General features: G+C 46.0%; 9 protein-coding genes across 9 annotated transcripts; 5 read left to right on the forward strand and 4 right to left on the reverse strand.

Annotated features, from left to right (window-relative positions):
- Window positions 1-269: 269 nt before the first annotated feature.
- On the reverse strand, window positions 270-1056 carry F4817DRAFT_355358 (uncharacterized protein). The gene is made up of 2 exons (XM_049305647.1): window positions 563-1056; window positions 270-475 (listed from the first exon to the last, which is right to left on the reverse strand). The coding sequence occupies exons 1-2, from the start codon at window positions 906-908 to the stop codon at window positions 447-449; spliced, it is 375 nt and encodes a 124-aa protein (XP_049153305.1). The 5' UTR covers window positions 909-1056; the 3' UTR covers window positions 270-446.
- Window positions 1057-1105: 49 nt separating this feature from the next.
- F4817DRAFT_355360 (uncharacterized protein) lies at window positions 1106-2710 on the forward strand. Its single transcript, XM_049305648.1, has 2 exons — window positions 1106-1248; window positions 1408-2710. The coding sequence occupies exon 2, from the start codon at window positions 1518-1520 to the stop codon at window positions 2229-2231; it is 714 nt and encodes a 237-aa protein (XP_049153306.1). The 5' UTR covers window positions 1106-1248; window positions 1408-1517; the 3' UTR covers window positions 2232-2710.
- F4817DRAFT_321699 (uncharacterized protein) lies at window positions 2602-3189 on the reverse strand (the record flags this gene model as incomplete). Its single annotated transcript, XM_049301314.1, has 1 exon — window positions 2602-3189. One exon carries the CDS (start codon window positions 3187-3189, stop codon window positions 2602-2604), a length of 588 nt encoding a protein of 195 aa, XP_049153307.1.
- Window positions 3190-3732: 543 nt separating this feature from the next.
- Window positions 3733-6532, reverse strand: F4817DRAFT_321700 (glycoside hydrolase family 55 protein; the record flags this gene model as incomplete). Its single annotated transcript, XM_049301315.1, has 5 exons — window positions 3733-3970; window positions 4042-5353; window positions 5451-5482; window positions 5560-6180; window positions 6228-6532. 5 exons carry the CDS (start codon window positions 6530-6532, stop codon window positions 3733-3735), a joined length of 2508 nt encoding a protein of 835 aa, XP_049153308.1.
- Window positions 6533-7718: 1186 nt separating this feature from the next.
- Window positions 7719-9702, forward strand: F4817DRAFT_355367 (uncharacterized protein). The gene has a single exon (XM_049305649.1). It carries the CDS (start codon window positions 7940-7942, stop codon window positions 9686-9688), a length of 1749 nt encoding a protein of 582 aa, XP_049153309.1. The 5' UTR covers window positions 7719-7939; the 3' UTR covers window positions 9689-9702.
- Window positions 9703-9829: 127 nt separating this feature from the next.
- On the reverse strand, window positions 9830-12116 carry F4817DRAFT_53035 (uncharacterized protein). The gene is made up of 6 exons (XM_049307590.1): window positions 11141-12116; window positions 10848-11073; window positions 10352-10792; window positions 10197-10298; window positions 10085-10143; window positions 9830-10019 (listed from the first exon to the last, which is right to left on the reverse strand). The coding sequence occupies exons 1-6, from the start codon at window positions 11804-11806 to the stop codon at window positions 9972-9974; spliced, it is 1542 nt and encodes a 513-aa protein (XP_049153310.1). The 5' UTR covers window positions 11807-12116; the 3' UTR covers window positions 9830-9971.
- Window positions 12117-12906: 790 nt separating this feature from the next.
- Window positions 12907-16302, forward strand: F4817DRAFT_362981 (uncharacterized protein; the record flags this gene model as incomplete). Its single annotated transcript, XM_049306593.1, has 10 exons — window positions 12907-13122; window positions 13191-13563; window positions 13640-13875; window positions 13939-13942; window positions 14396-14587; window positions 14665-15214; window positions 15371-15425; window positions 15522-15523; window positions 15621-16179; window positions 16285-16302. The coding sequence occupies 10 exons, from the start codon at window positions 12907-12909 to the stop codon at window positions 16300-16302; spliced, it is 2205 nt and encodes a 734-aa protein (XP_049153311.1).
- Window positions 16303-16860: 558 nt separating this feature from the next.
- Window positions 16861-17584, forward strand: F4817DRAFT_364146 (acyl-CoA N-acyltransferase). Its single transcript, XM_049306717.1, has one exon. It carries the CDS (start codon window positions 16887-16889, stop codon window positions 17421-17423), a length of 537 nt encoding a protein of 178 aa, XP_049153312.1. The 5' UTR covers window positions 16861-16886; the 3' UTR covers window positions 17424-17584.
- A 3089-nt stretch (window positions 17585-20673) lies between these two features.
- On the forward strand, window positions 20674-22468 carry F4817DRAFT_355374 (glycoside hydrolase family 64 protein). The gene has a single exon (XM_049305650.1). The coding sequence runs from the start codon at window positions 20945-20947 to the stop codon at window positions 22262-22264; it is 1320 nt and encodes a 439-aa protein (XP_049153313.1). The 5' UTR covers window positions 20674-20944; the 3' UTR covers window positions 22265-22468.
- Window positions 22469-22675: the final 207 nt, after the last annotated feature.

Raw genomic sequence — 22675 nt, forward strand, 5'->3', positions numbered from 1 at the left:
GGGTACACAGACAAATTGTTTAATTAGGAAATATTTTTAATTTGGCCTAACATAATAACCCTTTTAAAAGTCGGGTAAAAGTTAAATAATTTAGTATTTAAATAATTCGAAATCTTTTTTTTTTTTCGACCATTTTTTAAGCTTTGTAAAACTTACTTTATTTTGCTTGTTAACTTTTGTAAAATATAACAATGGTTTTATGTAAAAACTGTTCCGAACTTAGTTTAGCTAAGTTGTAAGCAACTTCCGACTATTTACTTCGTATAGTCGACGCAGGTTAGATATTAAATACATGTCGGATTAATTGGAGGAAGGAAGTCCTGGTTTACCAAGGGCCACAATTGAGACGATTTCGATATATGGAAGACTAATTTTGATATAAACTATGAGTACCTGTTATGGTTACACTAAAACACCGTGGTTATCCTCTCAATCACGAACAGATGTTAAGAGTCTTGGGTATCCTTCTTAGGAACTATTATTTGGTTAACCTTACGGAGTTGGAACAGCGAATATGCTCTCTGGTCGGTTCTTGGCGGAACGTGCTCAGGCCGGTGCTTACCTTGATTCTTCTCCCACTGCTTCGGCATTCCCTTGTAGTGGGTGGGCAAATGTCTGGTCGGTCTCGACTGCGAAGTGGAGCTCGAATCGGACGTGGCGGCATTCTCCGTCTTGTTGTCGCCGGAGTCCGTTTGGGCTGTATTCTCCGAGACTGGGTCCATCTTCTTGGTCTCGTCTCCGGAAGTGACTACGGTCTTGTCTTGTGACTTGTTGTCGGCCATTTTCTGTAAGTTGGGAGGCGGATGTGGACAGATGATTATTGTAAGTTGATGAAGGTGTAATGGGATGTTTTGAGTAAAAAGAAAGTGGTGGTCTAATTGTCGGCCGGTCCCCGATAAGAATAACATCCGAATCGAATAATCAGGTGATTGATCGGCCACTGTAATTCGTAGTGTAATTCGCAATACGGGGGTGACGTCAATGGTATATTAGGTAATGAGGTACCTAGGTATGTACATCTACATACAACCTTCCCAACTCCATCTTATAAATACATACCTAAGGTAGTCTTAAATTTTTTTGCTTCAAGTCAACTTGTCTCTTATATCTATTTATTCAACTAAATAAATACTTCAGCTAGTTTTAATCAACAATTAGCTGTTGGTCAAAGGATGAATCAATCTTGCCAGGATACCTCGCCACGTAAGTACGTTACACAGCATAGCATATCGCTTAACTTGACGAATCGTAAGTTGAAACTATCACGTTTCCATTCATGTTTCCATAATTGGGAGGTAGTCATCTCTTTTGCTTTTTACAGCAAAGGGCTTCTTATCCCCTCCAAATTTTAGAGGGCACACAAACCATTGATACCACTAACCTGAAATCTTGAGAACCCCCTAAAAGATCTCACTTCAGCGCGTCTTAAATCTTTGCATCGCTCGTGTCTACCGTATGTTCGTTCGTGTTATATACCTCCCTTTTAAATTATGAGAGGTAGTATCTAGAGCCCCTTGATGTTTCGACGACTTTGGCCGGGGCTACGTAGCCCGGCCACCACCAACATCTCTAGACGATGGCCACGTCCGCAATCTCACACCTCCTTTTTCACGTCGAGGACAGCGTATCGGCAATATGGCTCAAGAAACCGCCAGCCACTGTCCAAAATCTTGCACGCAGAGATATACGGCACTATAGTTATAGCGATTGGCTTGCTGGTGACAGATACATCCCTGAGCCTTGAAAAAAGATCAGAGCTCGCTATGCAGACTATCAATCATGTCTCTAATGCGCCGGACGCGGCCACTAGGCTCCAACGCTACTGGGATACAGGGCGCTCACTGCTTGAGAGGTACTCAGGCGCCGCTCTGGAATACGATGCCCATCTACGGCTGGACCAGTGGAGGGATGATGAACTTGAGGCCCGATTGATGGTCACGCCTGATCCTGACGTTCCGGGGGGATCCTTCATCCTCTGTCAAGTTGTTCTCTTTGAAGAAGTACCGTCGCAAGAAAACCGGATCGAGAACCAGCGTATACATGATCTTATGCATGATCTGCTATCTGGCACCGAAGCTTTCGCGCAGTATCGCGGCGGGCTGGCACGTGGTGTGCTGTTATTCATGGATATGGATGGCCGGTGGTTGAACATATACTTCGACGGAAAGAGGTGGTTTAACATTGCATATTGGCCGTTTAAGATGGCGCAGGATCTAAGTTATGAGCCATGATACGAATTGTTTACTTCATCGTATCTTGCCTAGCTTATTGACTTTGCGGTATAAGGATATTATATGGAAAATCGGTATTCGAGTAGTTCAAGGACGTACATGGGGTGATTCATAAAGGCATCACATAGTAAGTTTTAGCACATTGGATTTTATAGGGGAGTCATGTATAGAAACAGGCACATGTCAATATGGCAACCAAAACAATAGGTACCTACCTACCTAGGTAGGTAAAGTGAAAAAAGGGGTTAGTTATATTACGCTACCTACCTAAGGTAGGTAGGTAGTTACCTCTATGGTAGGTATATGATTTTACTGTCTTAAGCCGTAATAACTCGTTGGCCATACCTAGGTAACTATTAGTTAGGCGTGACTAATTGAAACAGCCGCATACGTCGCAAGGACGATTATTCATAATGTTCTTGTACTGTAGCTTGTTGCCGCAAGCGTAGCATTCTGGTCCTGATTGTAAACCCTCCATGCCTTTCGTTGTTCTTTTTCTTGTGCCGTTTGCCGTGCGCTCACCCTTCTTCGGACTGACCTTCCACTCCTTGCCTTCCTCATACCAAAACTCCTCCAGAGTACACGCCTCGTCGCCGTTGGCCTTCCGAATATTCCTTCTTACTTTGCGCGTTTTAGGACCCACCTCTTGCTCGTCTTCATCTTGCAGAAGACTATCCGAGGCTGATGGGTCCTGCGGTAGATTAGAAGGATTGTTGGGCGCTGGCATAGCAGGCATGGAGAACTTACGCGGCGTTGGGGGATACAGAGCATCCATGCCAGGGAATTGTTCTATCTCCAACGGTGTCACGAACGAAGGAAGATTCAATTGCTGTGTGGAAGACGCATCGTAGGCCGATTGTCCGTCGTCGTTAATTGATTGTCCACCGCCAGTCGACCGTAAATAGTCTGAAATCAATTCCATCTCGATATCCCTATCGAAATTCTCCGAGGTTGACATCTTGAATCGTAAGGTATGGCTTAATAACTTCCTAGAAACCTTACTAACCTACCTCAGATAAATAGTCTTTTCGAGATAATTAGATGTGAAAATGCTTGCAATCTTGGAACTTGGATGGCCGATGATTAAGGGGAGATGGTCTAAAATACACAATAGTATGGCGCAATATATCTCTGAGCCAGATACATTCTGCCTTTGTCTAAATAGATGACTGGTTCATAGGTAACATTTGAAATTGTACAATGAACGACTCCCTAAACAATGTAATTATCAAAGGCGTTGTGATAAGTCAATATCATTGTTCATAAATCATTATGCTGTTAGGTAAATGGGTTCTTTCTTCTATTGCTTCTAGTATGCTTGTAGTAAGTAGGTAGGTAGCTACCTAGTTTTAGTAAATGAGATTGTTGTATATGCTGTTGTCTTTCTGGATATATCAGGTACTAGTTTAGATTAGACACATCCCGGACCCTTTCACAGGGTAAGGGGATGTATTTTAATAGTAGTACATATTCTGTACACTGTATCTTACCATATGCATCATTAGTTATTACTGTTAAATACGATGATACTGCTTGGGAACACGTTAACGTTTTGCGAATAGTCCGCGAGCTTGCTGGTATCCCTATAAACCATCCCATAAGCACCAACGGTATTCAGGCCGTAAATCCAGAATCCCTTGGTACTTGCCGAGTCGTACTGAACGATTCCGGTCTGGCATAGCGAGCTAGCACCCTTAGCAGAGCAGGCCGTGCTAAAGTTGTTAAAGAACGAATATAAGCTGTGGCAAGTTAGCTAACTGCAACAACCAAGTTGGAGTTTCATGCTGCGAGGCTGAAGAAATTGACTCACCCGGCACCATATACGAGAACGCCCTTGCTGGCGCTAATACGAAGCCCCCATGATTCAGAGCAGGTGCTCGGCGATGAGCCTTGCGGGCATAGGATATCGAAGTTCGGGTCGTCGATGGTCAAGTTCAGGGGGAACGGCTGTCGCGCACCTGGATTGGGCTGGTAGTATGGTGTTTCGCTTTGGATTTGACCGGCGAAAATGTTCTGCGTTTTGCTGAACTGGTACTGGTATCGCACGTGGTGCTCAATGCTGGTGCCCACAAGCCAGACTGTTCCAACCGTTGACTCAACCAGCAGGCCTCGGCCAGCATAGACTTTGATCTGCGTTAGTGCGCTGTTGTCTACATCGTGGTCTGCAACCCATAGCCATACGTTTTCGGCGTAGATTCCTGAGGCTGATTTTGATATGTGCATAGACATATAGCCTGAGACGCATTGGCTATTGACGGTTGTGGATGATGGTGTTGACGGGCAATTGGCCAAAGAGAGATTGGAGCCTGTGGTACCTCCGATTCGGGTGTGGACATCCCACATTCCGCTCGGCGAGCCGGCTGGCGATGCGATATTCCACCGGACGAGAATCGCACCAGCTTGGGCGCCCTGTGTAGACACGATCATATCACTCCACTCTACTGTCCCGGTATCGCCAGCGTTACCAATCTGTACTACAACTTGTGGAAAGTTGACGTTACTGAAATAGGACCCGCTGGACATAACGACGGGGTAGCCTTCGCCGACGATTTTACTGCCGGCTGGAATAAGTAAGGTCTTAGTTACTTTGTAAGTCCCGGCATCGAAGTAAACAACACGACCGGCACTAGCGGCCGCGGTTATGACACGTTGTAGAGCTGCAGTATCATCGGTCGTACCATCGCCCTTAGCGCCACCGGTTCGGACGGAAGAGAATGATGACGAGGCGAGATTGGCATATGATGGTTTCGACCGCTCGTAGAATTTGCCATTGCTCACGAGAGCAGCCGGGCGGGTAGGAGGAGCGATAGAACCAGCTGTTGTCTTAGGGCCGGTGGGATTATACACATTGCCGCTCACCCAACTGGCGATGGTCGTCGACCCTGTGGTACCCGCAAGCAGGGTGCTTTTGGTTGGGCCGTATTGGATAGCGGTCGGTACATTCTTCAGGGAGACGTTCTCAATTGCAAGACTACCACCTGTTGTCGGCTGGGACTTTGCGGATCGCGAGATATTAAATGCGATTTTCGTGTTTGTAAACGAGCTATCAAAGAAGGTGACAGATCCCACAGTTTCGCCGCTCGTGTCGCGGGTAGCCATATCAAGGCCAACCGTACAGTTATCTACATCATATTAGCCCTATATATTCACATGATCAGGACATAAGAATGGAATGCTATTTCCGTTTAGTATGCCACTTTGAAAAGGTCTGCAGCGGACGTGGGTTCAACAAGGGCTTGGGTAGGTACTTACTGTTCTTTCGTTAGTAGATGTAAAAATAAAATGGGTGAAATCAAAGAGGAAAGGGGATCAATCGATTGGTACATACCTGACAGATATGCTCTTATAGGTCCAACCCCAATCCCAGAGCTGGTAGATAGCAGTAACTGCGTTGTTGAATGTGAGGTTTCGTACGGTAAACTGTTGGTTTCCAAATACGGCCCCATACAAACCGCCGTTAAACACAAGATCGTTTAAGATACCTCCAGAGCCTGACTCGATGAAGGCTCCTTGGTGTTTGGTACCCGCAATGCTAGACATCTTGAATACGATATTCTGTAAACTGGTCGCCTGCGCCGTAGGCCAATGGATTCCCGTCGCCTCAGTTGCTGCTGGAATAGCCGTCAGGTCAATGACAAAGTTTCTGACCTGGCGCCAGAAGATATTCGTCGCTCCGTAAGGTAAAGCTCCGCCGTCCTGGTACTTAGCACCGTCTATGACACCGAATCCAGAAAATCCGGACGTCGCTTTCAAGACAGGCATGTTGTTCGGGTTGCCGATAAGATTGGTTGCATAGTAGCTGACAATCGAAGAAGAAACCACATAGGTCCCTGCGGGCACGTAGACAACGGCGTTGGTTGTGCTAGACGAAGAGCATGATCCTGGAGAGCACCTATTGCCATCGCTGATTGCCCTATTGATAGCGGCTGTATCGTCGGTTTTGCCGTCTCTGTCCTTCCTATTAGTGCTTCATTTAAGGGGGTAAGTTACGCATACCCTTTGGCACCATAATCCTTAACATTGCGGTAGACCTTGTAAGTCGCAGGGTTGGAATTGAAGGCTGATATGCCTTGATGAGAGATCGTCTCATACCAGTAGGTGCTAGTGGCTCGCTCTTCGGTTTTCCTTACTTCGGAGCTTGAGCTCACCGGCGAGACATCACTGACTACGGCCGAACCATATTCGCTTGTATACCCACCGAATTCTGCTAGCTGCGCGCTCACTGCACTTTGTACCTCTGGGATAACTAGCTTCTCTCCCAGAATAGTCGGCAGAAGTAGAACGGCCGCTAGGAAACGCATATTCAATTGGACAGCGCTATCTAACACTGAAGGCCGAAGGATGTGTAAAAACGAAACGCATCACCTACAAAAAGAGACTGAATAGACGCAAGCTGGGCATGACAAGTATTAGTAGCTAATCACTTTGGCGCTTGACGCCAACTAAGGGTCCTGGATAGGCACGGTAGCCACATAGAAGAAGTCATGATTAATAGCTTAGAAAAGCTTAGGAAATGAGAGCGATCGAGACCAAGGAAAGGGTCGATAGGTGAGGCTGGAATGTATCGCGGCCGCGCATCATTTTTGCCGAAAATGTCTTAGAGTTCGCTTCAGCTGAGACTGAGTCGATCAACTTGATCTAAAAGAGCTAGACGTGCTGAATAGCGGCGTTGAATCAAGATTAAGTGGTGGGTTTGGTTTTGTTTAGAGCTGTAGACTTGGTGAAACTAAGACGGCCTAGACCCTTGAAGCTCGAGGTCGAGTTCTCCAGATTGTAATCAGCCGCATACTCCTTTAACTTGGGTTCTGATGATCTTGGTCTGTATTCTTTATGAGTAGGTACCTAAGGTACTGACTGGGATTACCTTGTAACCACTCGGCTAGTTTACGCGTAGGTAACGTGGTTGAGTTTAACGAGATCTTTCTAATACGGCCGGTAGCAATTGGTCAGTCTTCCGATATATATCTTTTTTTTCCCGTGTTTAAAAGTGAAGCACTAAGCTGACGAAGGGCTGATGCACTGAGCGTACTGCACTCTACTGGCTCTTTTCGCGTCTGTTTGTTGTCTTGGCATTGCGTACTGCAAGAATGCGAACAGCGAACTAAACCAACGCTAAGTCGTCTTCTGATGTCGCGTCGACAAAGGGTGTTTGTTATTCCAGTCAATCGAGATTACTGATTGACGGCGAAAAGATTCATATATATTTGGTTGAAAATGACAAGAATTAAATGACTCCAGTTATGCACCAAATAACTTAAAGAGTCAGGTACCGGGAGATCTTCGGGGCTGACATGCTACACTGTTTAGGTACCTCTTGTTACTGTGCACAGTGCACTATGTACTGCAGTGTACGATAAGATGTGTGTAACTCGAGCTGCCCCCCTTTTCTCCAAAATCCTTATTCGACCAATGCATGTACTTCACATGTATTTTTAGAGTAGTAAGCTGAGGTACCATTGATTTTATTAACTTTCGCTCTGTAACCAACAGCTCTTCACCGTTTATTCTTCTTTTTTCAGTAGACTGCTTACCTACCCTAGATATAGTAGTCCAGTCGCCATAATCGGAGAGCCAGGTTACCATCTATTATACATGCATTAATATTGATCGACAATAAGATCATCAATATCGATATACCACAGGGTATTCGTGGGAATGCCAACATCCTCTCTTATTGGTTAGGATCCATGTTTTGAGGCTAAGACATCATGAAGTCGCTCTTAACACAACTGCGGCACTCGGGAAGTACGCGTACATCGTCTTCAAGCTCAAGAAACATGAAGCTCGATATCGTTAGTCGCCTTCCCTTTGAGATGCATGCTATAATTATTATCTATCTCGAGCCAAAAGACATAGACGCGGGTCTCAGCGCATGCCGTTATTGGCGTGGTGTTTGGCTGAGCGACGAAATATGGCCTAAGCTCGCTCAGCGGTGGTTCCCGGGTTTGGAGGACTACATCCGCAGTTCAGCCACCGATGGTCAAGATTTAGGCGAGACGTTCCGACGCATTTTACATAAAATTCAGAGAAGAGTGAGTGGCAGATTCGCCTCCGCCTTACATCATGAGATGTGTTTGGGCTCCGACCGTTTCTTCACGCTAAGCAAGGACGTCCCCGAGCTGGAAGGAGGCATACATTGTTACGAGAATGTGGATGATTTGGAATTTGACCCTGGTACTTATTTCCCACGTTTTATGATGTACAATAATGGCCGAATAGCGTGGTGGCCCGAAGCGTATGTCCTCCCTTATTTCGCCGTTGTTGATGATCTACGCACGAGAAAGCGACGGGCATACTTATTTCCGAATCATCGAGGAGAAAAGCAGGGTTTCAAGACAGCCATGAGTGGTAAACTGCTTCTCATGGGGCGTGGAAGGACTCTACACGCATGGCATCTCGAACTGGATAGACTCCACTCCACCAGAGTCCCAGAGGAGTTCGTTCGCTGTATTGCGGAAGGAGAGACTGTTCTTATCGTTACTAAGAATGCAGAACTCTTTATTTGGAGATTTGACCGAGAACCCGAACATATTGACGTAACTGGCTGTTACACTAAGGGACCCCTTGGTACATCTCATATATACGACTTTACTCCCGGCCAGCTTGTCTCTTCTCATAATGCTGGCTCACGCCTCGTCCAAAGCGGAATGCTTCTGGATTTTATTATTTCTCCAACCGAGGATAATGTCTTCTTTGTCATTACCCTCACCCCCGCTCCCAGGAAGCAGCTCCGAGTACACGAAATCCGCAACGGCGTACTTATAGAGACTTATTATTTAGACAGAAATACCTGTCCCGAATCTACCATGGAGTCCCTTGATTTTACGAACCTCCGCTGGGAAAAGGTAGATTCTTACGGCGGATATTGCCTAATGCAAGCTATATTTCCGGCTACTCAGAGTTTAGATGCAACCGCCCGCGAGTCTGCGTGTTATCCCATGGGCGACAGCCTTATATCAGTGTGTTTTAATATTTATACGAAGTCCTTCTCAATTCCCCATTATCACCATAGCAGTCATAGAAGTGCCTGCCAAATCTGGAACGGTCGAATAGCCGTAACCGACACGGATAACGCACGAGGTCCTATCTTATCACTTCCACCCTGCCGCGGCGCTGCGCATCCTTGCGACAAGTCACACATTCCCCCCATTTATTCAACAATACCCAGTGGAAGGGGTGGTCTGTATCGAAGACGGCGAGTATGTTCTGAGAAGCATGGCTTTGAATCCCTCGGTGCAGACTTCGCACTTGATTCCAACCCACAATACGGCAGGGGTCCTGTCGACAGCACTCCCGATATCTCCCCATTGCTTCCCGGCGTTAAGAGGCTAGTAGGCGACGACGAATTCCTGGTTCTAATAATCAGACAGTCATATACTGCTTGGAGTTTTGGGAATGAAATATCTGGAAAGACTTCAGAACGCGGGCGGAAGTTATGGCGCAATCTAATCCATTGAATGCCTCCATTGCTACCAAGTAATGTAGGTGCTATAATTTGAAAATTTACTACAATAACTACCTAATATAGAGCCCTCCTTGAAGTTGAAACGAGAAAAACCGAAAGTCGTTATGTAACAAAAGAAATCTTTCGTAAGGTAATATCGCAAGAACGTGCGTAAGCTAATCGCCGAATAAATCCTCAAACCCATCTCCACCGTTGTATCTCCTTAGGCCCCAGCCCCAACCCCTAAAGCAACTCCTTTATCAAGGCCTTCTCATTTAAAACTCAATACTAGCAACTTAACTAGACTTTTTGTCTAGAATTGGTTCGAGAAGGGTTTCGAACAGCTAGAAGGTCATGCGGTTAGCCCCTTTTGATAGACTCGGAGAGGGATATTAGTGCGGATTCTCACCCAAGCCTCGAGATCCTTCTCGTTCTCCCTGAGCTCTCGGAACCTCGAGTCGAGTTGTTCTAATAGTTTAAGTTAGGAGCCATTCACCGTAGAGTTGACTTGCGTAACTCACGTGCTGTAATGTACACATTCTCTAGATTCTCTTCCTTTAAGCTTTGCAGGAATTCTTTAGAGTTCTTGTCGCTACCAATTTGACTGATTTGGAAGACCACAGCTTCGAAGCAGGTTAGCAACGAGTCTACGAATATGGAGTTATGAATAACTTACTTCGCGATGGAAGGCCGTTTTCAAGTAGATACTCCTGGCATTTCTTGATTTCGTCTCGGAGCGTGTTTCGCGTCTCAGGTGATCTGCTTCCACCGAATGGGATTCCGTCGGTGATGATTGAAATGAAGAGCGGTCGCTTTAGGTTCTTAACGTTCTCATTGTACCGGGAATATAGGAGAGGTTGAAGAATCCGGTTGCGGAGCTGAGTTCCGATCTCTGTGCATCCTAGAGGTCTGACTTGATCCATGATGTTCTGGATTTCGTCTATCCTCAGGTTGTCACTATTATCGGGTTCGTTGTTTATAAACCGAAGATGAACACCAAGCTCATCGGGTACTATCCTAGTGCATATGGAGGCAACTCGACGAACTAGATCCCGCTGATCTCCGATGCGGTTTTCCCCATCGTCGTTGCGCATCGGGTCCATTGACCCACTGTCGTCTGCAAATACTGTTAGCTCGTAACCATAGATAATTCGAAGGGCTCGTGTTCATACCGCAATAGATGACAGGCTGGTAAAGAGCGAGCTTGATGAGGTTCTCGCTATTCTCTGGTTGACCCAAGACTGAGGTAGCATCCCCTTGTAGCTCAACAGCCTTGGCGGCAATACTTTCTAGTAGTTGTTGGCTATCATCCCTGAAGAACTTCCCCAACTTGTGCTTGGCCACGAAGTCGCCAATGTTCTTCTTGAACTCTTCCTTGGTTTTTGGAGGTGATAGTTCCTATAAGAGAAAGTTAGGTTGTGAGCAGGGCAAAATAGGGGTTCATAGATTGTCTGCGTTGTCGCACCTCGTGTACTTTCTTTACCATTGAGCTATACATGCTATCCATGCTATCCATGCGACCACTGATTGGATACTTCTTCAAGACGCTTCCGGCTGCAAGAGCTGCATTGTGGACCCAACCGAAGATGTATAGTATGACGGCGAGTATAAGGCTAACGATAGTTTCGAGGACATTGCCTCCCTGTTTAGAGGGTTCCATGACAGCATTGATCTCAGGTATTCCTAGACTAGCTGCTAAGCTTGTGACTTTGTCTGTCTTACCGCCATTCTGGACGAGAAGCTGAATCACATCAGGGTCCTTTTGCTGCTTGAGCTCATTCTCGAGAGGTGTCGAGCCGTTTTGGAGAGTCGAGAGAGAGTATTTCGGGTCTGCCCCATATCTTAGCAAAAGCTGAACTATCTCGGCTCGGTTGTCGCCCTGTCCCCGCGCAGTCACAATCCACAGCGGTGTACGGAGCTGCGATGAGAGAGCATCCACCATGGCCCCTTTCTCAAGAAGGAGCCTGACAATATCAGCGTGTCCATTTCGCGCGGCCAATGCAAGGGGTGTTAGGCCGATGGTACCATTCCCCTTCTCAGTGCTGGGTTCGTTGATTTTGCAAGTATTTAAGTAGTTGTTTAGCGTTGCATGCGTGAGGACGCCAGTTGCAGCGTCACTATGAAGAGACATTTTGGAGAAAGCGGAATATAAGTGCTTGGAGAACTTGAAGATGGGAATTTTATTTTGCTCCTGAAGCCATAGTGCAGTGCTGAATAGCAGTCATATAAATACGCATCGTGATTCCTGAGCCGCAAGCCGACTAAGTCGTGAAATTCTCGATTCCTGCCTTTCTTACCTCTCTTGCCCTCATTTTGAGCCTCATTTTGAGCCTCATCTTCCAGACTCTATGAATTTCGATCTCCAACTAAACGCCTAGTAAAACTCTGCTACATTCGTAGACACCTATAAAATTGCTATATGTCAATCATTGATCCTATTGTGGCTGCAGGCTATCCAGGTGAGACGGTGATGTAACCCATGCCTTAGCATTGGGCGTTGATCTCGGTGTATGAAGGATTGATGAATGAGTCGACAGATGCCGATAAAAAGAAACCCCATGCAGATTCCATTCGTTGTACACGTGGTTGTGATTTTGTCGTCTCTTGGAGTATTTGCAGCTGGACGTCACATTGACGCAAATGGTTGATATCTCGTCTCGTGGGGAGGATTCTCCTTGCATAGGAGTCAGCAAAGACGGGCGACTCGGGTTGAATGGAGCACTTTGAGCCTAATGAAAAAAGAAAAAATATATGCCCAACGACGCCCACGTAGCCAATGCTAGTTTTGGGACCCTATACACGATAGCTCACTTCAAATCCCGACTGAGCCGGCGGCCAACACTTTTTACGCATTTCTATTCATTGCGTACGGAATTCCTGCCCGTAAACAATTCCTACCCAAAGAAGTCTCTAGAAGAGCCTCAGTATAGCATTTGTAATACCTGCGTTACATGCGTCCTACGTTCAGCTTCGCGATATTCCCTAAAAGGGAACAGTGGGGGTCTTTTTCAGCTGGCTACTTCGGCAATTATGAAAGTTGGTGTGTAAATAGACATACCCCCACGCGAACGTCATTATCTTAATAGAGTGATATTCTTTTAGGAAATCATGAGGCTCAATTTGGAGACTGGGTGGTGAATCTGGTTATAAATACGTAGACATTACTATAGCAGCGAGAAGTGTATTGAGACAAGACAGTGTAGATCCATCATCAATTCCACGATTTTAGTCATGAGTGTCCAAGATCTTGCTCGTTCCCTCGTTGCCGCTGGTTCAATCAAGCTCCCAGATGATGAAGGTGGAGGGATTTATGTCCTAAGTGTGAAAGACGGAGACCTCGTCGAGAAGTATTGGGTAGGCGACGCGGTAGAAGACGAGAATGTCATTGCTTCAGGCGTAAGGAATGATACTTCGGCTTCATATCTGCCAAGCTCTGAGCAAATGTCTGTACGTTAGGCCTCGCCCCCGCGCAGAACCGTTGGTAGCCTTGCTAACCCGATGCCGTATGTCTGTAGCGCCTTGTTATTTTCATTGACCAGGAGAATTCTGTGCGATGCTATGCATACGAAGAGGATATGGAAGAGTGGGAAGAGACACCACTTGGTGACAAATGGAACATTACGACCAGCCCAAAGAGTAAGCTGAGTGCAATCATCGGCCCAGAGGGAGAGATGGTAGTCTCTTACCAGGACGAAACCGACCGTCTAGCCGTCGTAATGAGTGCGGGCGAGAATGAGTGGGCTTCCTTCGGACCCCTTGAGGGCGATCCCATCGTGGGAACACCCCAGTGTCTTGAGATTATTAACGATAAGCTTCATCTCTTCTACGTGGAGAAGGGATCCGGGATTGGTTACCTCGTTTTCAACTCTAGTACCGGCAGCTGGCAAGGTGAGAACTCGAAATGAAACCCTCGATATCCTGATGTTGAAGTACTTCTGCTAACCAGAGGGGGTTATTCCGTTAGCCAACGTGCTTGAAAACACCAAGTTCAGCACTGTTATCGATAATTTTAGCGTTGCCGAAGACCTCGAAACTGGATCTCTCCAGAGCTACTTCCTTACTGATGGTTCCTTGTGGAATGTCAGTGGAGAAAAAGAGAAGACATTCTTGGGCGAGGTGAATGGTGATGGCAAACTTGTTCCTTCAGGCAGGGCGCAGGCTGGATGGAAGGTTAAATGGAGAGGAGCTCGGAAAGTCAAGGTTTATAAGAGAAAGATAGTCATTTGGTATTGATATTGTAAAGTTGGAACTTATGTTTACTAGATTTGTAACAATTAGTTCCCCGGTGTAGACACAGATACTGAAATGATGACGAATTATCCAGTTCATTTGATTTGAGGATAGTATTACCCCGTGGCCCCGATCAGCGAGATTACTATAATTAATATTGCCAAGCTAATAGAGGTGTGTAAATTCTATTGGTGTAATAGAATTGGCTATGCAAGTTGGTGTACCTGAACGCATGCAGCGTTAGTTGGATCGTTAGGAGGTGGTAGAATGCCACGAAGTTAGACATAAGCAGAGTTGGATCACATGTGTAAAGATCAAGCCTAACACACCCATTATTAAGTTGATATTTCCCCTTAGTATTCAGACGAATTATCCTACCTTAGGTAGGTACCTACCTACCTGTTTACTTGTGCCTACAAATTTCTAATATCAATATCAAATCTAGTACGATTTTAACTACAAAAAAGCCGAGATCTTGCTATTTACATAGCAATGGGAAACGAAAAACTGCGGGACTTCATGGATTTCGATCTAGAAAACTACCAGGTCCCTGTACCATACTGGCATTCCACTCAACGAAGAGATGAGACATGTGTAACCGAGAGTTTTGGAATAGACTTGTCTACACCAGCACGCCGGTGGGAAACTTGGGTGGTTAAACTGACCTTTGAGAAGCTTGGTAGTGAGTAAATACATAATGTTGTAAATGTCTTTAGATTTGTGAGAGCTGACGCAAGAATTCGGTATGGACTGGTAAAGGCGAAAAACATGGTAATGGCTTCTATGTCAATGTTCCTAACGCCTCCTACGATATAATCCTCACAGCTGGGCACAACCTCGTTGACAAACCACAACACTACTGCTCTAATATTAAGATTGTCCAAGACCCTTTCGAAAAACGGGATATTGATGTAAAACCGGAAATGATTCGTGTTTGCCGGAAGTATTTTGATGATCCTGATGAGCTAAATGAAATCTACGACTACGGTGCTATCCTCCTGAAACGACCCCCATCTAAGCGACATCGTGGCTTTGGATTTCATCTTATGCTAGGCCTTCCACCACAACTAGGAAAAGGCGCAGCTTATACCGAAGATGAAGACAAGGACATTCTTCAGGATCATATGGTGTATGTCTGCGGATATACACCCGAAGACTCACCGCCTGATAAATCGCCGCGGAGGTCGGAGGGCAGATGTATTGGGACAAACTTGCATCAACTTCGTTACGATGCTGGTACTAAACCGGGGATGAGCGGTGGACCTGTCTGGGTGGGGTTTCGTGGGGTTGAGATGATTGTAGCGATTCAGTAAGTTTGCTATCACCGTTTAGATTATTTCCTTCTTTTCCTGAGGCTTATTCCTCCTTTCCCCTCGATGCTATTGTACCTATTTAACCTATTGGGAGTTGTTTTACTACGTCTGTAGTCCTTGGCAACCTAGATACTAACATATTCATACCCAAGCACTTACGGAGAAGCGAAGGAGACCGCAGGCAATAGGGGAACCCGCGTGAATCTGGTATGTATAAAAAGTACCCTGTCGTTGCTTTCAAACCCCCCATTATAGAATGGTATCTACACTACCTTCGTAAGGTATGCAGTGACTGACGCTCAGTAGTAAGTGTAATAGACCTATCATTTCGACTTAAAAGTGACGGCGAAGATCCTAGAATTATAGAATTGTAAAGCTGACACAGAATGATTCATAAATCAGCAATATATGGCGCGACATATTTAAATGGCTTAATGTTGGTTGGCATGGAAAATCACTTCATTGCTGTAACCCTTCAACATACAGTATGCATCTTCACCTGCCACAGGAGAACACCACCGCACCTAACGAGGGTCGAGTCCGGGTAGGCAAACCTGGTCGGGTGGAAACATTATTTGATGTTGTACCTGTGGCGGCAAGACCAACCGCCAAAGATTCAAATGCTGGCTACGGATTTCTTCTGAGGCCAGTAGGCCTTGACGTTAAGGATACCTGGCCTACCAGCGTTACATCTCCTTGGGTGCGATGGGATCCTAAGAAGAACAAAGTCTCGCGCTCGAACCGCTTTAATTCACAGTGCGAAGTCAAGCTCCCCGGGCTGATTATAAAGCCAGAGAAGCCGTTTGAAATACAAACACAGGAGGGAAATGGTTGGAAGCAAGTACAGATGGAAATGGAATTTCTTGACGAGGGAGACCTCGAGCTGTTAGAAGAAGACCCCCAGAGTTTCGAGGATACATCAGAAATTTCATTCGGACCAATCACCAAGAACAAGAACAAGGTTAGTTACCCCCTAACCCTTTTTTCTCGTCTCCTTATTTTCTTACTTCATAGTTGCTGGATAATCAAATGGGTAAAAGTAAATATGATCTAACGGTATCTACAGCTATTCCAATTCAAATAGCGAATTGAGATTTCCGCCACGGCTGTATATAGCAATGATAGGTTGAAATTGGATTTCAATGTCCGCTAGGAATGAAATAGACCTTGTTCTTGGGTTATAAGCAGGGTGCTTGTCTCAGGATTCATATCACTACCTCCCATACAAATTATATACGTACATCCTTTCAGAGAGTGATTTGATTATTTACTATCGCAAATATTAGAATAAGGTGAGATTTACATTGCGTGTCTCGACATATTCTCTACTACGTTGTCCTACTGCATATGCAAGTACCCCTTCCTTTGCTCATTGACTGGCTGCCTATTACTTTCCGAAATCCCTGGGTGACACCTAAGGTCCAACAAGGCTGGGAGGCACCTAGGTAGGTAAGTTACATGCAGTCATGCTATGATTTCGGCGAGACAAAATAGGCATCGTGGGAACTTCCAGGCCCAGGGCCCCGCTACTTGTTGTGTCTATCACGCTTACATATAAAAGACACGGCTGGATTACCAAAAATCACAGGTGAAAATTCATCACTCTACAATATCATAACTAGGTATATATTAACTACCTTATACAGCCTCGAGATTTCTTGGTAGAAGATGCCCGAAACGCGACCTTTCGATCCATTCCATTCGGAGCGTCTTGTATACCGCGCTGTTAACGACGAACCGCCAGATATAGCTTTTATCCACTCAATTCGGCGGGACGCAGAGGCTCAATCCGGCTCCAGCTACGCTCTCCTGAGACCCGAAAGCACAAAGGCGAGCACGGAATTTAAGAATCATATCGAAAAATGTCTCCTCGGTGCTATTATCTGCCTACTAGTCACACGCCTCGCCGAGAAGGACGAGGAAACTCTACCTATCGGTATCATTTGTCTCAAAGCCAACCCACCAAGTCATGCACATCATAGAAGTTCAGATATCAGTATTGATATCGCGAAAGAGTACCGTGGGCGGGGATACGGTGGTGAGGCTATTCGATGGGCGCTGTGGTATGGTTTCCAGATGGCGGGCTTGCATCGCATCTCGATTGGGACATTCTCGTTTAATACGGGTGCTATGAGGTTGTATGAAAGACTGGGCTTTACAAGTGAAGGCAAACACCGTGAGACCATGTGGTTTAATGGCGGTTGACATGACCACGTCGTGTATGGCATGTTGGAGGATGAGTGGCGGGAGGAGCAAAGGAAAGCCGGTAACGAAGTATGACAATAGTCATTTCTTAAACTTGCTAGTCATATAATATGCTGCTTAGGCTATACTTATTGATATGTAGTAATAACTCGGAAGAAGCTCAGGGTGGAGTGTCAATTATTGATATCTACCTGTGCCTAATTTTACCTTGAGATGGTTTCTACGAAATGACGTCTAATGTCCAGCTACCGTTACATCGCCCCTTCAACGAATATTTCCCGAAGTGACTATAAAAGATATTAATAGTTAAATATTATGGCAAAGTCGATATCGTAATTAATAGCATCTAACACGAACCCCACGACAATCTAGCAATCTCATATTGCTATACTAGGTTGTTTCGCCAAGAGATCCAAAGGAGAGTGTTGGTTTGCAACTACTGCAAATCATCTACCGCTTGGCCACGTTGCGGCACGTATTAAGAGGATTTAGTCTCTCTCAAAGGACTAAAAGAGTAGCCTTGCATCGCACTTTGAGTAAAAGGAAGAATCCTTCGAGTTTCCGTTAGATCACTTTCAGCCTTAGCCCCATGTAGTGGATTTTTTTGACGAAGGATTAGTTAAAGGTTTTTGAGTCTATAAAAATACATTTTTAGTCTTTAGGAGGGGGTAAGTAGGCGAGCCAAGATCTCTATTGAGGCTACGAGTTATGATACTGGGAGGTACCTATTCTAAATACTCTATCATCAATTTTATAGCAAATACGTTTCTTATTGTAAGACATGTATATCTGATTCAAGTAAATGATCGACCCAGGCCCTTGGTAAATGCAGTTTAATCCGGATGACGTAGTGAAACTGCCGGTGATGGTGCCTGGTCGAGCAAGAACTAGTGCGGCGTTGAATCAATTCATACATGTCCTCATATATGTCCTCATATAGTTATATCGTAAAGTAGAGCTGAAGGCTCGGCGCGACCGCATCTCCGGCCGAAAATAGTGTTACCCCCGTTGAAACATATCCGTTTCAAGATAAAAGCTGAGCCCTGGGGGGCAGATCGATGATTGGCGCCGTGCCACCCGCCGATAGCCTTAGCTCCGTACCCCGGTCCATGTTGTCTACCCCTGCGACGATGCCCCGGATCTACATGTGACAATCGGAAGTATACAACAGCCTACTAACATGTCGTACATACCTAGGGGCGGTTGGTAGTTACAATAAAACTTTAAAGGGGCGTTGGCCTGACTAAACTTGATTAAGGCTTGTTTCATTTATGTTCGGACGCGACAGACTCTTCAAAGTCGAAAAGGGGTTATGTTGGTTTTGTTAGGCTCGATTCGGTAGGTCAAAATCTGGCACCTGCAGGAACAAGGTAGCATCGCGAATGGGGCTGGTGGGAGAATAACACGACTGGTCAAACAAGCAGAAACGAATTGCCATTTATTTATATGTCGTCTCCTTCCTGAACACTGATGGCTGTTGGCGATCATTATCTCACGTGCTGTGGCTTCGACCATCCTGCTTGTCCCATACACATCTCAAGAGATATACCCGCTTACGTGGACTAAATAATTAAGGAGGGATAAAAGGGATTTCACACTTAGTCCCGATTTTTCTTTTTAGCGAATGAACTTCCGCAATCCCACTCATATACATAGTAGACACCTCTTAAAATATTTTAAACCGGGAACCTAAACCAACACGATCTTCCCAGTCACACAGAGTTGCACTGAGCTCCTATATACGGCGGCGCCCTATGGGTGATACTCGTGTGTTGTGGGTACCGAGCGTAGCTACAGCTCGGTGTCTAAATATAGTAAGGCGGAGGGAGGTTGAATGCTTGCTTCTCTTCACCCATTGTCAGGGTAGGTATGCCTATACTGTCTGTCGATGATGATCCAAATCGACTTGACAGGTCGATAAAATAACAACTAACCTTGTCAAACCAGTATAGCATAGACATCTGGAGATGATCGGCGGGGCAAGTTAATGGCGGTGGCGCATAAGACATCAGATGAGAGCTATGCCTAACTACCTGGGTAAGTAAATAAGCGACTAGGATCAGGGGCCTTCAGATGTCGCGCCGATATGGCCGTTCCCGAGGCTGCAGTCTGAGCTTTTCTATACTACGTAGTAGAGTGCATCCTTTAGCCAGACAAACGACCATTCTTTTTCAGAATTCATCAAATAATAATCCATGTTCCTCCCCAATGGGATACATACCTAGGTACATATCCACTATCGGGCTGACTTTGCTATAGACAGTAGGTCGAATATCTGAAATCGGATTGTTTGCATCTGAGATCCTACTTGACTGATGATCACGCGCTCTGTTCGGCCTAACATAAACGCCGACGAGTAGTCTCGAGAAAGGCTATTCGGAATGTACCAGTCTGTTAAACGGCAAGACCGCTATGGTTGCAGTTAAGACGACTACTTTTTTCAGTAGGTCACAGAGTCGGGGAATGCACGTTGATGAGATAACTACTCTTCTTCAGGATTGAACGGACCGCAATTAGTCAAGGCAGAGGTAGGTATGGCCATATGTAAGTATGCATGTCTATACTATATAAACCTCTATATTGATGCATCTAAGGCGTCATATACTAGATAAAACCCTGTAAATCCTAATTCTACGATCGGTAAAAGTAGCGAGTTGGCGTAGATTTTAAAAGTTCCTATATGATAGAATTTCAACAGTTTGAAACTCGTCGTAAAGTCCATCATTATATCACATGCCCCCAATCAGGAGGGTTATTTCTGTAGGAGGCGTTGGAGTAGGCTGGTTCATGCGAATACTTACAGTGGGCGATCTAAGCCTCCTATTGGCTGACTACCGGTTTGGAAATTGGTTTTGGTAATTAAGGGAAGGTAAAGTGTTAGAGAGAGGCGCTTCTACGGAGGTTCTGCGGACTAAAAGTTCAGATCCTAGCCCCCAAGCATCTCTTTTTCTCCAACTTTGGAACAACCTCCAGATCCCCCCCCTGGCCCCTACACATCCTTCGGAAATAAAGCCCTAGTCTAGTGCAGAATATGGATAAACCTTACTCTATGCATAAAAAAAGCCATCTCGCCTTACTTGCAGCATTGCTCTTCATGAGGCTAGTTTCAGGGCCATTGGCAGGTCCTCTTTGGACGTAAAGGGAAGGTCATCGAGGTGCCATGTGCACCTCTTGGTCCGTGTAAGGTCTATAGGTCGGATGTAACTAAGTAAGAATAGGATCGTAACGTTTCTTGTAAGTTAAGAGGCATCACTAACGATTAGGACATCGTTACGTAGGTATATAATTCTTGACGGGCCCGGCTCCTCGTGTTATGCTCTCCTCCGTAGTATAACCCCGTAGGTGTACAGCAAGTATCTTCCGGTTCTCTTTTGGAACTGTTCACTCTCTTCTCGCTGAAGCCACAGGCAATAGGCGTCCATTCCTTAGTTCGATGCGCATACACTCCTTATTATCACCAAACGATCGTTATCGAAAGTAACTCTGCTTCTAGCCAGACGTCAGAATACAACCAATCCATCATGCGTGCTTTTTTCAACTTGGCTGTAGCTTCTGCTACGGCGTTCTTTGCTCAGACTATCGCAGCACCCATGCCTATAGTTGTAACCCCGGGAGGGAAAGGAGATCTGATTATTACTCAACAGAATACTGTTAACCACACATTTACCGCCCTATCCCAAAACATGACTATACAAGAATATAACCCGCTCAAGATCTCTCTTGTTAACAACTTTGGAGGAGGGCAACTGAATGTTTACGTGAGCGGTAACGACCCTTCCGGCGCCGTCGTTATGCTCTCGTCCGACGGTACTTGGTATCACCCGGACGCTGCTGGCAGTCAAGTGCCAGTAGCTATCAGCGGCAACGTCGCCATCCCTATGAACGCCCAAGGACAGACCACCGAGTTCACTCTACCCGACTATATCAGCTCCGGCCGTATTTGGATCGCCGAAGGTGAACTTCAGTTCTTCACCGTTCTTGCCGGAGACGGAACATCACAGCTCGTCGAACCCTCCGCCGCAAACCCTTCAGACCCTTCAGCGGCCGTCAACTGGGGTTTTGTCGAACTTACCAACACCGAGGAGGGAGGTATCTACGCCAACATCTCTTTCGTTGATTTTGTCGGTCTAGTGATGGGTATGACCTTGACTCTTGGTACCGGTGAGACTCAAGAGGTGAAGGGTCTCCAGCAGGACTCTCTCGCCGCCATCTGCCAGGAATTGAGGGATCAGGCGGCAGCTGATGGTCAGCCATGGGACAAGTTGTGTGTTACGGACGCCAGCGGCAACCCGCTACGCATCCTCGCGCCCAACCTATACCAGTCCATCGACCCAACCGCCCAGGCCACCTACTACGACGACTACATTGAGCAGGTCTGGCAGAAGTACACTAACGAGGATCTAACCATCAACACTCAAGCTGCCGCAGGAAGCGTTGCTTGCCGCGTCAACGGCGACGAGCTCACCTGTGCTGGGGACAACCGCGGATACCCTCGACCCACTGTCGCCGATATCTGGGGCTGCAACTCGGGTCCCTTCGGCATCCAAGCCGTCGACAACGATGTTCACAGGGCAATTGTCCCTAGACTGTGTGCTGCTTTCTTCCGCACAACTCTGCTCCTGGACGGCGGCAACGTGCAGCCTTCTCTCCCTAGTAGCAGTTACTACACTGTGGACCCGACCAACCACTACTCTCGCATCCTTCACAAGCACGAGATCGACGGCAAGGGCTACACCTTCTCGTACGACGATGTCAACCCTGATGGAGAGAACCAAGCCGGTGTCGTCGCCGGACTGCAGCCGCAGGTCTTGCAGCTCACCGTCGGCGGATTTTCTTCTTAAGGAAAATCCACAGGTGATGATGAGACTTGTAGGAGCTTGAGGCAGTATCTACTGTCATATAATTACCATCATCTCTCATCTAACAAAGATCTCATAGTAGCAACATAAGCTATGAATCTCCGCACTGTATATATCACTTTTTCGTGTACATAGTACTTGTTGATAGCATTTTCAAGGTATATGGGTACCATGTACATACCAACCACGCTCGTTTTGCAAATTTTGTTTTTGATTTGAAAGAATCGTGCGCCTCTTGGTATTTGAAGCTTAAGTGTGTATTCCGCAAATTGGTTAATTTTCGCTGTGCGAGAAATCTAGATACACCGGAGGTCTAGTGTAGCATAAACTGGGCTATTAACCCCTGTTGTCCTTCGCTCATATGATAGACTGAGTGGTGGTTGTTTAAAGTAG

This window comes from Daldinia loculata (assembly GCF_022478755.1).
Source record: "Daldinia loculata strain CBS 113971 unplaced genomic scaffold F4817scaffold_147, whole genome shotgun sequence".
Taxonomy (NCBI): domain Eukaryota; kingdom Fungi; phylum Ascomycota; class Sordariomycetes; order Xylariales; family Hypoxylaceae; genus Daldinia; species Daldinia loculata.

Coding starts and splice junctions, on each gene's coding strand:
- F4817DRAFT_355358 (XM_049305647.1), bottom strand. CDS start 908: ATGTTATTCTTATCGGGGACCGGCCGACAATTAGACCACCACTTTCTT. Junction 476..562: donor GCAGTGGGAGAAGAATCAAG/GTAAGCACCGGC, acceptor ACCAAATAATAG/TTCCTAAGAAGGATACCCAA.
- F4817DRAFT_355360 (XM_049305648.1), top strand. CDS start 1,518: ATGTTTCGACGACTTTGGCCGGGGCTACGTAGCCCGGCCACCACCAAC.
- F4817DRAFT_355367 (XM_049305649.1), top strand. CDS start 7,940: ATGAAGTCGCTCTTAACACAACTGCGGCACTCGGGAAGTACGCGTACA.
- F4817DRAFT_53035 (XM_049307590.1), bottom strand. CDS start 11,806: ATGTCTCTTCATAGTGACGCTGCAACTGGCGTCCTCACGCATGCAACG. Junction 10,144..10,196: donor GAATGTGTACATTACAGCAC/GTGAGTTACGCA, acceptor TTAAACTATTAG/AACAACTCGACTCGAGGTTC. Junction 10,020..10,084: donor AGAAGGATCTCGAGGCTTGG/GTGAGAATCCGC, acceptor ATGACCTTCTAG/CTGTTCGAAACCCTTCTCGA.
- F4817DRAFT_364146 (XM_049306717.1), top strand. CDS start 16,887: ATGCCCGAAACGCGACCTTTCGATCCATTCCATTCGGAGCGTCTTGTA.
- F4817DRAFT_355374 (XM_049305650.1), top strand. CDS start 20,945: ATGCGTGCTTTTTTCAACTTGGCTGTAGCTTCTGCTACGGCGTTCTTT.